Source organism: Fundulus heteroclitus, chromosome 6 (assembly GCF_011125445.2).
Source record: "Fundulus heteroclitus isolate FHET01 chromosome 6, MU-UCD_Fhet_4.1, whole genome shotgun sequence".
Classification (NCBI taxonomy): domain Eukaryota; kingdom Metazoa; phylum Chordata; class Actinopteri; order Cyprinodontiformes; family Fundulidae; genus Fundulus; species Fundulus heteroclitus.
The window spans coordinates 31326554-31340964 of record NC_046366.1 but is presented as its reverse complement, the minus strand read 5'-3'; the positions used below and the strand labels follow the sequence as shown (position 1 = coordinate 31340964).

The 14411-nt window shown below is 39.9% G+C and overlaps 1 protein-coding gene across 1 annotated transcript in view; it reads left to right on the top strand.

The window, feature by feature from the left end:
• Window positions 1–14411, top strand: part of lig1 (ligase I, DNA, ATP-dependent) — a 95012-nt gene extending 80601 nt beyond the window's left edge. Inside the window, exons 25-27 of the mRNA XM_036138597.1 lie at window positions 8347–8490; window positions 9126–9218; window positions 14223–14411. Of these exons, the coding sequence (XP_035994490.1) occupies window positions 8347–8490; window positions 9126–9218; window positions 14223–14297 (312 nt within the window). The 3' untranslated portion in view covers window positions 14298–14411. The remainder of the gene's footprint in view (window positions 1–8346; window positions 8491–9125; window positions 9219–14222) is intronic.

Below are 14411 nucleotides of genomic sequence, written 5' to 3'. Positions count from 1 at the left end.
ACAGTGGAGAGAAACTCAGTCAGTATGAACGGTCATCTTTAATGACCAGCGTTGGAGTTTTGAAGACATTGAAATAACACAGCAGCTCTGGATTAGCAGTACTTTTGTTGGAAAGGCGCATAAATTATACTCAAAGCTAAACACTGAAGAGCTGAGCCAGGTGTACTTTCTATGTAAAAGGAAAACAGACTAGACATGATTGCAGTAAATCCATCATTTGGCCTGTTCTGGAAGGGACTGAGTAAGGTGTAAACTCCATGTGAAAGAAAAATGATTGGTGCAAAGTTAAAGGCTAAACCCTTGACCAGGGGTACTTTCTACTGGAAAGAGCGATAAGCACACCTAGTTAATGGCTGCAGTAGTTTCCTCAGAGGCTTTATCCAGAGACGTGACACAGAACTGAGCCAGGGTTACCATCCACTCAAGACCAAAACAAAGAGTACTCATTGTTAATGGCTGCAATAACTCTTTTGGCGGCTTTGTCCTTGAAAGGCGGCAGAGCTAAACTCTGAGATACATTTAGGTGGTTTGCAAATTTGAAAATCCATAAATTACTGGTGTTTCACCTTTTTTTTTGTTTTTTAAAGAAATGCAGCATTGAGAGGAACTGTGCAGGCGTTCTCCGACTCTGGGTAATGAATTGCTTTTTCAATTTGCATCAGAAGAGGTTTGTTCCGGAGCAGCGGCATTTTAAGTCAACTGCTCTCTGAAAATGATAGCTGTTGAGAGAGCCTGACTCCGTTTGACTTCATTTGCTAAATTCAGGAGCGCCTAGTGCAGAAACAGCAACAGAGAAAGAGGCAATTTGTTAAAAAAAATAAATAAAGATTCCTGAATTTATTCATACAAAACCATTTTTTTATTTTATTTTCAATCGACAAAGAAATCATTTAAAGATTAGAGACTGACGTATCAGTTGTATAATCTGGTGCCCTCAGCAGAACCACTTCACAGAAGTAGTGCCTTAGAAGGTGGTATAAACTTTTTTCTCTCTCTCTCTCTCAAACCAATAAAGCCTGCAACTGTAGAGGTTTGTAATGAAAGTGATTGATGGGGAATTAAAGCGAGCCGGCGGTGTGGCCGTGCTGTTCTTGTTGCAGCTACGCTGCAGGCCAATAGGACTCTCGGCAGGGAGACAATTGCCTTGTTTACACCGCTCTGAGTGCTGAGGTGCTGTGTTACGATGAGGAGTACACCGAACCCCCGTTCACTGCGCAGATGCAGATTTATCATACTCCTGGAAGCATTTTAGCCAAGACAAAAGTGATATAAACGTAAGCAGATAGGCCCAGTTTTTCTGTTTTACAGATTAAAAGGCAGGATTTCAATATATTAGAGAGTTGTCTATCAAATATTATCCTCTTCGGAGATAAATTAACTCTTGCTCTTTAGTTTTGGCTGTCTTACGGAGACAAACTGAAGTGATCATGACCAATCCATTCAATTTTAAGGATTTCATATTTGTGTTAAGAAAAAAAATCTAATATTTTCTGGATTTTTCTTAGTGTTCATTAAAACAAAATCTCACCAGTGAGTCAGTTTTTTCTGTTATTTCTTCAAGCGAAGCATTTAAATCTATCGTTTTTTTTTTTTTTTTTACTGAAACTTCCTGTAGTTAAAACTATTTTACATGTTAAAAAAGACATAGCTGTGTTTTCTGCTTCCCTCATCAGTCGGCCTTTCCTCTAGATAGATTAAAACCGTGGTAGTAATGCTGATTTTATATTTGTAGAAATAAGTCACCAAAAATGACAGATACACATAAAGCGCTGATTGGAGAAACACCAATTAGCGTTTTACTGCCCAGGATAGATCTACAGTTTCCTTTGCTGATTAGTGTCTTCTCGCTCAATTGCATTTATACCCGCGGTATTCTGGTGTGTTGCAATGAAATGAGGATTTTTTAAATTAAACCCCTGATTAACCAGGCTATGTTCAGAAAGAGCAAGAGCCTCAAAGCGAGCTGTGGGAGTGGGAAACTGGACTCCAAGGTGTTGTGAGGATGATCCGTGGGGATCTGGGAGCGGAACCGCTGCTGCTCTGCATCAGAAGGAGTCGGCTCAGGTTGTCCGAATGAATGCTGACCAGCATGCCGTCTGCTTGTCTCCCTTTTTGGAGGGTTTCCAGGTTATGTCACCGTGGAAAAGAAGAACCTGGAGCACACCCAGAACTCAATGGAGGGTCTTTGGGTTTCCCCCCCCGGATCCATTACCCCCTCCAACCAGATCTCTGTTAAGAGGAAAAGCAATATAATTTATGGGAACTGTGTCTTAATTAAGTAATTAAATGCAACAAGCATTGGGAATAAAACTGATGGAGGCAAAAAAAAAAGAGAGACAAGATTACAAAATAATCAGAATTTTCACATTCAGGCAGATATCGGCAGTATTTACCAGAACAAAGTGCTTCAGATGCTAACGTGCTGTTAGCAGGGTGCTTGCGCAAGTCTTGAAAGTCTTAATAAGTATGGAATTTTGAAACACTGTTTTCCAGACCTTGAAAAGTCTTGAATTTTTTGTGAAAGTCTTAATAAAGTATGGGAAAAAAATGTATGGTAGAATTTTACAGTATGCTCAAAGGCATTGTGAAATGAGAAATAGGAAGGTAGGCTATAAAACTATAATTTTACTAACTGGTCACGTACTGTATTAGCCTAATGGAATCAAACACTTGTTTGATGTGAAATTCATGTACTTGTGATTTTCATGTTTTGAAACGTTTTCATCAGTAAAAGCATAATTTACTGTGAATAATGCATTTGTTCATTGAATACTAGCCTATAAAAATTAACATTTCTAATAAACAGTTTGTACAATCTCAACCAATGAAGTAGGCAGTAGGCACACAAGTATACAAGTACATAAAGTTAAGGTCTTGGGGAAAAAAAATATCAGTTTTAAAAAAGTCTGGAAAAAGTCTGGAATTTTAATTTGGAAAAAGAGCAAGCACCCTGTGTTAGTTGCTGAAAAAGTGGAAGTTTTCTTTCTTTCTTTCCCACGTTTGATTTACCAACAACCAGGTGATTAAACAGTCTCAATCCATATATTGAAAACTATTAAAACAAATACACATAAACCACATAAAGCAATTCATTATGTAAAAACAAATATGTAATATAAATAGTCTCTTTTTTTTTCTTTTTTTTTTTGCTGGCAGCAGGGATGGACAGAGTCTGTTCATCATCCTAACAGCTTGTGGGAAGAAGCTGGTTAAGACCCTGCAGGACCTGCAGCAGATGCTTATGTGTCTCCTCCCTGCAGACTGGAGAGAGAGGGGGGGGGTGACAAGAAGGATGGTGACGGTCCCTGAAGGCGGCCGTGGATCTAAAAATGCAGCGGAGGTTTAACAATCTACGACTCCTGTTTAGCTGCTGCTGTTCAGTTTCCAGACCAGGATGTGAGGCGAGATGTTAACATGTTTTCAGCCAGTCCCTGCATTAGTGCTGATTTAAAAAAAAAAAAACATCAGAAGTTTTTTATCAGCATTAAAACATTTAGAATATGTCAAATAACATTAAAAGTTGATTTTTTTTTAGTTGTCACCTATGTATAAAATAGATTTTAAAAGCATTATAGACCAAACATGAAATGACTGAACAAGCCTATAAATTATTCAGCGCATCTTTGCACACTTTGATTGAATTAATTAAAATCAGCACCACTGCTGTGCGTGCGGCAGAAATAGCTTTGCCTATGCGTTAATGTGTCAACTTTGTAGTTTTAATGTACACTGTAATTACATTCCTGGAGGTATGAGCGGTTACAATGTTTTACACCACAAACACACACACATACATACACACACACGGTAACAACTTGACCTCTTTAATGAGCTTTTTATTTAATGTGAAGTGACTTTCTGCGCTAAACTGACCCGAAGCATCAACAGCCTGTCTAAGAGGTAGATAGAGCCAAACCACTTGAATTGAACAGAGCGCTTCATGAAAAGCAATTAAGCGACATGTTTTAAAGTCATATGCACACACATAAATTTACGTCAGTGATTTTAGGGTGAAAAAGTCGCCAATTTGGTCTGAGCAAAGGCGGTTAGTTGCTAGCAGATCTTTTGTGTTGTTTATATTGTTCTGTATACTGTAGGGCGGGTTAACTGTGTGTTTATAAATCCACCTATAAGGAGTTTTTCTGCGGGTTTAGTCTGGACTGGTCGTAAACAACTCAAGGAAGACTCCCTTGTTCAAGTGTGGTCAACCATCGGAGATTGCTCAATCTCAAAAAAACACAACTAGAGATACCCAGATGGTCTTCTGGTTCCTAAAGTCATTGACGGTCCCTAAATGGTCTGATTTACATCATTTGTACAAACGAAATACAAATAAAAATACCAGAACGCCACCTTTGTAAAAAGGATTATAGTTCCCTTTTTGTTGCACCCTGTTGGACTTTAAAGTGTAACAAATTAAAGCATCCAACTCTCTGCTTGATTTGTAATTATCCTTCCTATACACCATAAAACAGCTTTTATGTCTGTATTGTCAGAATACTGAACTAGTTTTCCTGCCAATGCTTGCTTTCCATTTACTCGTATCTCTTCCCAAGAATGTGTGCCGTTCTGCATAAATTCAGCCTTGATCCAGACAGTCTCACACTGTTTGATTCAATATTTTTGACTTTTTTGACCTTTTTCATATTCACAAACCATTTGTTTAATTGATTAAGTACTCTTCACTTATAGGTTACCACAATATATTGAATTGCAACTATCGCATTACAGAGTTTCCTGTAGTATTTTACTAAAACATGGTGGTTTTTTTTGTGGGGTTTTTTGAGTGGGAGTTGCGGGGGTGTGACATCAACTAATTTGCATATTTGTTCATGCATTTGGTACCAAGGCTTTAGGAGAGCTTTTGCCAAGACAAAAAAAGTTATAAAAAAATTGTGATTAAATGTGTTTGGAACGAAAAATGATAAAGTGACAGAGGTGAATGAGTGATTGAAGCTGTATGAGGGGAAAAAATTTTAAAAACTATATTTATGTAATTAGGCAGCAGCTGTGGTGTGCCTGTGAGACAGCGCTGAGGGAAGTAGGAAACTCTCATGGTAGCTCTCAAAGCTTTCTCAATATAGTGACTAAAGTCGCCATTAAAACAAAAAAAGTCACTCAAATTAGTTGTTGTTAGTCAGTTTTAGTCAAAATTGCTAGAGGTGTTCAAAAAGTTGTTAAATATAACAGCAAAGATGCTAAATGGGCAACACTAGACGGTCCTCTCTAGTTTTCCTTTCCTCCTGAGAAGAGAGCTGCACTTTATCCCAGGCAGACAGGAAGAATGGAAGTACAGTTTTTCAAAATAAAGTACCGTTTAACTTTTCATGATATTTCAATTCATTTCAAAAGTACAGTTTTTCAAAATAAAGTACCGTTTAACTTTTCATGATATTTCAATTAATTTCAAACTCAGATTATGGTTAGTATAAATGTGCAAATATAGGATATGCATAATAATGGCTATATATATATATATATATATATATATATATATATATATATATATATATATATATATATATATATATATATATATACATACACACACACTTTACACCTTTTTGATCAATTATAAAAAATAAAAAACTGATTCGGCAAGTGCAAAAGCTTTTATTTTGGTGTAGCGGTGCAACACGATCAATTACATGTAGCTGAAACCCTGGCAGTATCACCAGGTGAAATATTGCACTCTTACCTTTTTGGAGAACAGCATCATGTTGTGGGCGCGTTTTGCTGCAGGAGGGACTGGTGCACTTCACAAAATACATGGCCTGATGAAGGAACACCATTATGCCAAAATATTTTGGTGTAATCTCAAGACGTCAGCCAGGAAGTTACAGCTTACACTAAAAACGGCTTGATGACCATGCCTGTACCGCTAAATGAGTGCTACAGGTTGTTAGGACAACACAGTCAATGTTTTAGGCTGGCCCTCACAAAGAATAGATAAAAAAATCTGCAAATATCTGGATTTCAACTATAGATCTTTGTGACCAAGATGCAGAAGCTCAGGGAGCGTGTTGGGGACATGGTGATGATGGAAAATCAATGGTGCAATGTTATGTTTTCCTATTATCATGCAACATTAGTCACTTGTTCAGCTGAAAGTCAAGCAGTTCAAGTCAACACACACACAAAGAAAATAAAAGTGCATCCTTAAACTCTGCATAACCCATTCAGGAAATCTCTGCCACATTCTGTCCTTAATGATCACCGTGGACGAGCGCAGCTTTCCATAAAGCACCACTTTGTCACAGCACCGCGTCGCCAAGTTTCTCTGTGTTAGGCAAGCTGCTAAAAACGATGCAGACGATTGCGCTCTTCGGAGCTTTAAAACTTTGCTTTTCCGCCGAATGAAAATGGAGCTCGCTGATTAGTGTTGATAATTGAGTTCTTAATCACAATTAGTCTAAAGAGAGCTGTGAATGTGTCTCCAAAACGACACAACTGGCCTCAGGCTGTTTGCCAAAGTCCAGATGGATGCTGGACAAATGAGGGCAGATTGTTTAATGTTTCCGTTCCTAGATATGTGTCTTTGGTTTTTAGGAGGGGCGGTCCTGGTTGTACCCAACGGTGTTGGGTAAGAATAATGAAAGCTGCCCTGGTGAATCATGTGAAAGTGTCATTTACAGGCTACAACTCAGAGCCCGGACAAAACTTATGACAATCAGCTGCAACTTTTAATGAGACTCCACACCTACCAGCTCATGCATTGTAATTCAGTGTGTATTAGAGCATTAGACCTTGAATGGCCACAGTATAAATAATGTGCCGGGAAAACGGCAGCTCCACTTTAATGTGACCCAGTTATCTGGACTCTGCTACATTAAACTCAGATTTTCAGGATTGTAGGCACAGAAATGGCGGTTTGATTCTGAAACGAGGTTTTCTAATAATAGGCTAATAATAATAGGCTGTGCTGCTCTTGCGGCCGTTTGGTGGAGCTCAGTTTGAAATACCTCATTAGATTTTTAGATGGGAGGCTAAACGCCTTCGTGTAGCTGCACCGTGTTTGTGAAAAAAAATGTAATGTAGGAATCCCGCCTTTAATTTCTCCCTCCAAGCCAGTGGGTATTGTCTTAAATTAGTGCTGAGATTCTGCTTTACTTCCAGGAATAGGATTTTTAACATCCTTCACCTTGGTTTTTAAATGTATTTTCTTAATTGCCGGAACTATTGGGCAATTAATAAATTAATTGGTGTTAGGAGGGTACAACAGTATCAGCTAAACCGGGAGGTTTACTCCCACACTGCTGCACATCCAGGAGCTTTACCGACCTTTTTATGTTGTGTTCAAACATCCGTGTTGTACTGTTAGCTTAGCAAGTAGCGCCGTTCAGCGTTTAGTTTTTCTCGTCTGTCCGGTGAAGTTTCTCTGAATAACATTTTAGTGTTTATCATGTCTATAGAGAGAGTTGCATGTTTCTGCTGACAGTTCTCCACGTGTTGGCAGACCTTAAGGCTTCCAGCAGCAGCTCTTCACTGCAAAAACAAAATTAAAAATAAGTCGAATTTTCTTAAAATTAGTGTATTTGTCCTTGATTTGAGCAGGTAAATAAGATGATCTGCCAATGGAATAAGATTTTTGCACTTAAAATGGGAACAACTCATCTCTGTCATCTTATTTCGAGTGCAGGAAATCTAATTATCTTATTTTAGGGATCAAAATACTCATTCCATTGGCAGATCATCTTGTTTACCTGCTAAAATCAAGGACAAAATACAGTAAGTTCAAGAAAATGTGACTTATTTTTAGTTCCATTTAAATCTTTTGAATATAAAGGGTTCCAAACGTTATTTTTTTTTTTTTACTTATTGTCTAAAAGATGCTTTGATTTTTGTATCTATCCAAGCATCTGTCCAGCTACCCTTTCCCCCATCCATCCACACTGGAAAAACGGGAACTACAAGTAAATCAAATTTTCTAGAAATTTGTATATTTTTCATTGATTTGAGCAGGTAAATAAGACTATTTGCCAATGGGATTAGTAGTTCTACCCCTAAAATAAGATAATTAGATATTTTGCACAATTTTTCCTACTTCAAGTGCAAAAATCTTATTCCATTGGCAAAAAATCATATTTACCTGCTCAAATCAAGAAAAAATGCACTAATTTCAAGAAAAATTTACTTAATTTTAATTCCCTTTTTGCAGTGCATTTGTTCATCTTTCCCTCCCTCCATCCATTTATCTGTTCCCCTGCCCCGTCAGATTCTCCTTCTCTCTGAGTCCTGCCTTGAGCCGGGACCGAGAAGTCTGGAAAATTCGACTCCAGAGAAGGAATTTGGAACGAGGTATTGTGTAAACATGCGTCTGACTTTTATCGTTTGGATGTTTTCCAGGAGCACATCCTGCCCAAGCCCCGCGCCTACTACCGCGTGGACCAATCAGCGGAGCCCGACGTGTGGCTGGACGCCGTGCAGGTCTGGGAGGTCAAGTGCGCCGACCTCTCGCTGTCGCCCGTCTACAAGGCCGCCATGGGACTGGTCAGTTCGGCCCCCGTTAATCCGCTCCCTCGTGTGCTTGTGCAGATAAGTTCAGCCGGTTCTGGTCTGCTGCCTTGAATAGAGAGTCCTAATTAATGGGTCTTATTCGTGTTAATAAAACCGCTGGAAAAGAAGCGGGATTTAGCAGAACAGATACTTGATAAGCTGCTGATGCAGCTCCAAAAATGCCCTCTGATAAATTGTACTTTAACATATATGCCTTTTTTTTACACCAGTGTCAAACTGTCATTTTGTGTTTTAAAAAAAAGGAGAAAAAAAAGCATTTTCTATCATAATAGATGAGGTGGATTTGGAAAAAGGGGAATTTACATATTTCTAATCCATCACAAACGTTGGATACAGTCGTTCTAATCCAGCATTTGATCCGTTTTCAAGCAGTTCTGGGTATTCAGAAAAATTAAATGTCATACTTCAATACAGCAAAAAAGGTAATGAAAGGCTTTGAAAGGCACAAATTACAGCGGGACAAAGGGTCCGTTTTTCCAGCTTGAATTAATCTGATCTAATGGGCTTGTCATTTCTTTCAAATCCCGACTCTTAAAAGAGAACGTTACAATTACAAACACGTGCTCACATGCAGCGGCGGCTTTTTAAAGCTAAATCTGTGTCTTCAGGTGGACGCAGAGAAGGGCATTTCTCTGCGGTTCCCTCGTTTCCTTCGGATCAGAGACGACAAGAAGCCCGAGGACGCCACTACCGGAGCTCAGGTACATGAGACCGACCGCATTAACCGGGAAACCGGCCGAGCGTTAGAGCGCAAAGCCTCAAGCACACGAGCAAAACACAATAACCGGATAGCGGCGAGGCAGAAGGTGAAACGCGTCGACCTTCCGCAGTCTAAAAATGACTGCAACCTGGTTAAAAAAAAAAAAAAGAGAGAAGAAATAAATTCTGCCCCCGTTTGTTTGAATCCTTTAAAGTGTCACAGAAACATTGTGTGTCATTATCACCATGGTCACTTCACAAAAGCGGTCCTGTAGCACTTCAAGGGTGAACGGCACGGCGAGGACGATGTTATTTTTCACAGTGGCAGGAGACTGCTGCTGCTGCGGTCCGAGCAGAGCTGCAGCTCAGGGGGAGCGGCGGTCGCCTCGGAGCGAAACGCCGTGCTCCACCCGGCCTTTTTTATCTGCTTTGACACATAACAATCACCAGAACTAAACTCACTGTGTTTGACTGGGTTTTATGTGATAGACTAATACATAGGAGTGCATGACTTTGAAGTTTGGTAGAAATAAAAACTTTCTGTTTTTTCTATTTTCATTTGTAAAAGAGCCATAAACTTTGACTCTAATTCAATCCATCGATTGTCTATAGCTGCTTATCAGTGATGATATTCCGATGAGATGGATGAGAGTTACACCCTGAACAGGTCACCAGTCCATCACTGCAAAAACGGATTTAAAAAATAAGTAAAATGTTCTTAAAATTTGTGCTTTTGTCCTAGATTTGAGCAGGTAAATAAGATCATCTGCCAATGGAATGAGTATTTTGACCTCTAAAATAAGATAATTAGACATCCTGCACTTGAAATAAGACGATGGAGATGAATTGTTCCTATTTTAAGTGCAAAAATCTTATTCCATTGGCAGATCATCCTATTTACCCGCTCAGATCAAGGACAGATACACTCATTTGAGGAAAATATTACTTATTTTTAGTTGTGTTTTTGCAGTGATCACAGGACAGACAAGCATGCACTGCAAAAACGAACCTAAAAATAAGTAAAATGTTCTTAAAATGTGTGTTGTTGTCCTAGATATGAGCAGATAAATGATATTATCTGCCAATGGAATGAGTATTTTGATCCATAAAATAAGATAATTAGACATCCTGCACTTGAAATAAGATGATGGAGATGAGTTGTTCCTATTTTAAGTGCAAAAATCGTATTCCATTGGCAAGTCATCTTATTTGTGTGCTCAAATCAAGGACAGATACAATCATTTTAAGAAAATTTTACTTATTTTTAGTTCCAGTTTTGCAGCGTGCACTCTAACACTGCAAAAACGACACTAAAAATAAGTCGGATTTTCTTAAACTGCGAGTATTTGTCCTTGATCTGAGCAGTTAAATAAGATGACTTGCCAATAGAATAAGATTTCTGCACTTAAAATAGGAACAACTCATCTCCATCATCTTATTTAGAGGGCAGTATATCTAATTATCTTATTCTGGGGGTCAAAATACTCATTCCATTGGCAGATCATCTTAGTTACCTGCTCAAATCAAGGACAAATACACTAAGTTCAAGAAGATTTGACGTATTTTTAGTTCAGTTTTTTGCAGTGCACTCCAAAGGACAATTTAGAGAAATCAGATCATGTTTTTGGACAGTGGGAAGAAGCAGGAGTACCCAGAGAGAACCCACACATGCACAGGGAGAACATGCTAACTCTGTGCAGAAAGATTTGAACCCAGGACCTTCTTACATCAACCCCTTAGTCTATCTCATAAAAAAAGATTTACTGCACATTTCAGCCTTAGTATACATATAAATATTCATAAAATGTTTATGTAGAGTCTGGGAAGGGGAGGCTAAGGTGAGATGTGATGTTTTCAGATGGAAACTTTAGCAGCTGGGTGGGTGTTTAAGTCTCAACAGACTGGGAAAGGTCAACTTTGAGACAAATTTATTCTTTGCTCATTTTAAGTGAGAGATTTAAACAGTTTAGCTCTCTGTAAACACAAAAACAAAACTGCTTTGTGAGAAAGGACTAAAACTTAGTTTACGTCTGGCTAACACATTCACAACGCGGTACTGATCCGGGTTTAATTTAAGGTCTCACCCTTTTTTTCCATGTAACACAGACTCAATGTTTAGGTTACTGTTATTAATAATGACCCCTTTAAACCAAAAACATAACCGTGAATTTAAAACAGGTTGTTGCAGCTTCATTAAGACATGCTGTGAATCGTTATTAGATCATCCCTGTTTATGCTTCTAAACATATATCCCCCCCTCAACCTTTTTATCTGACGTATATTCAACCCAAAGCAATTTGTTTTCAGCTAATAAGGAAGCACAAAATGAGTTTAAAAGCTCCGCTGTACAGATATCCCTCCTGAACGTAGCGCTGCGTTTAGGGAAACTTAATTTTATGCTGCGAGAATCGGGCAGAGACTGATTCCTCGAGTCCCGCCGACGCTCACAAGTCCAGGAAGAAAGCCGGCGGAGAAGTGGCACGGCTTTGAGCTATCTGACGCAGCGGCAGACTGTTTTGATGCCGTCTGATTTTTATCTTGTTTGACGAGGGGAGGTGGAGGTGGTGGTGGGGAAATCCATATGAATTAAAAGTTTATAAACGGCCCTGACCAAAGTTGTCCTTGAGGTACAAACTCAGACCGAAGATCCGATACCTCCTTGACAAATCCGTGCGCCGTCTGAACCATTTTTTTTATTTTTATTTTTTATTTTTTTTACCCTCCCAAGCTTTCTGACTTGAATTCAGAGCAAAAGAGAGATGAGTTCATTACTTTACGCGTTCAAGGTGGAACATCGGCGGCATTTAAATGTTCGGCTGCATCTGAAGAGATCACAGCGTCGCCGGATCATTCATTCACCGCAAGTCATTCAGTTCAAAAACGTGCAAATCGTGCATTACACAGCTGTATTCAACAAAATGCCATCTTTCAAGCATTCATTTCTGCTAATGTAAATTAGATTATTCCATAAGACTACTAAGAAGTGGACACTATGAGCCCCTGGTCCAGGCTTTGATAGTCGCCTTTGGGTTGATTGCGTTGTCTACAAGAACCCATAGATGATCCGTTACAGCAGGTACTGGTACCAAGTGCTGCTAAGAAAGGAAATCAGCATCTCCATAAAGCTTCTTAACCTAATTCCGCCAGATAGATTTGCTTCGCATTTCCATCTGGAAACCTTCCGTTGAAGTAATTTTGAGAAGGGGCGAAAATACTGGTTAGCTGATTGGCCTATGTTGGTGATAGACAAGCCAAATGAACCAATCAGATCAACAAAGCATATGACGTACTAACAGCGACGACGAAAACACAACCACAAGCTCTTGCCGAAACCAGTCGGGGAGAAGAGCAAAAACATCTTTTCCTCTGAGAAAAGCCTCCAGAGCAGTGTTTTGCTCTTCTTTCAGCAAAGAAATACTCTGTAATTCCGATAAAACTTGCTGGATAGCCACGCTAACGCTAGTTTCATCGGCTGAAGCCGCCATGTTCTTTAGACTGAACTGTCGCGCTTCTCGTTGCGTCACACCTCAACCCGCCTCAAAGCCAACGCTGATTGGACGTTCGTTTGGTGAACGGCTCCAAATTTTCTTTAAAGGAAAGTAGCCAGACTGATCTGCGAGTGAAACCTTGAAAGCTCGCGAGAGCAGGATGGTCTCACGAGGCTAAAAGCTTCTTAGCAGAAGTCACCAGGGACTGTGGAAACGTCCCACTGGGCCTGCAGCTGCTGGGATTCTCACTCTTGAGTCCTTGATTTCCTGAAGAAAAGCAACATTTCCTTTCCTCTGAAAAGAGGAATATGGGCAAACTGAGCAGCAGCCCAGAGCTCTTCCTCTGTAGTCCAGGTATGCTGGTGGCTCTAAAAACCAGGATCTGCACTTGTCCCTGCTGCCTGTGGGCCTCACATAGGGCCTGTCACGATAACAGGTTATAGCGATAAATCATATTATTGTCAAATGGAGACCTTTTATCAACTAATATGATAACGCCATAATAACACAAATATATCCTCTTGCTCAGACCTCATTTGGTTTAAATCCAAGAAAAACTGCCAGCCTACAGCGGTCGTGTTTGGCTTTCACACCAATTTAACTTCTTTTCAAACCAGCGTTTCTCTGGCTCTCCCGCATCAGGTTAACTTTGAGCGTGAGGCTACCTGACACGACACACAACAGGATATACGCGAATTACCGTGCTTATTCTAATTAATTATGTACGTTTGATTTATTGATCATCTTGGCAGGCCTACCTGTGCAACATACCACACTTTTCCTTTCCCTAAACTTTCCACCACTATGTTTGGAAACAGTCAACTTTCTAGCGTTGGCCTTTTGTGGCTCACCAAAACATTGAATAAAACACATTAAATCTTTATTTTGTGGGTCCAACCCGATGTTTAAATTCTGCATTTCAGAATTCTGGGCTTTCATCAAAATCAGCAGAAAAGGCTTGAACCTTTATTTCTTTGCAATGATGCAATCTAAGCTAATCTTCCTTGTTCAATTAGATCATTGAGACAACATCTGAACTATGTTGCGATTTATTGCGATTATCACGTAGAGGCCGTTCTCCTGCCTTGACGTTGCAGGATTAAAACAAAACATCCGAGTTGGAGGAACGTAGCCAGAAAATATTGGACCCAGTCGGAGATTCAAAGCTTCACCTTGATCCCGTGTTGGGGGAAATAATGTGATGTTTCATTGTTTTCCTCCTCTCTGTGCCACCCCGCTGCGTGCACATTATTCACTGTCCCGCCCCCCCCCCCCCCCCACCCCCCCTCCTTCTCGCCCCAAACCCTGATAAATGAACGCAACCTCCGTCTCCCAGTCAGCAGCTCAGAGTCACCGACTTCAAAGCCAGAGACATGAATAATCAAACTGTTATTTTTAGCTTTTCCTCTTCATGTTACTGACCTGTCTTCATGATCTTCTCCTCCTTCCCCTCCTGCTTTCCGTCCTCGTCTCCCTCCGTCTATCTGAACGCTGCTCCTCCTCCCTCAATCCCTGCAGATCGCTGATTTGTACAAGAAGCAGCAGCAGATTCAGAACCAAGGGGAGAAGGGCGACCCGGAGGACTACTACTGAGAAACCCTGCAGTCACCGGCGGTGGTGAAAAATGATGAAAATCTCAATGTAATTGTAAATATCTTCTCCTTTTTTGTATTGTTGAATGGAAATAAAGGCGTCTGGCAGTTTTAA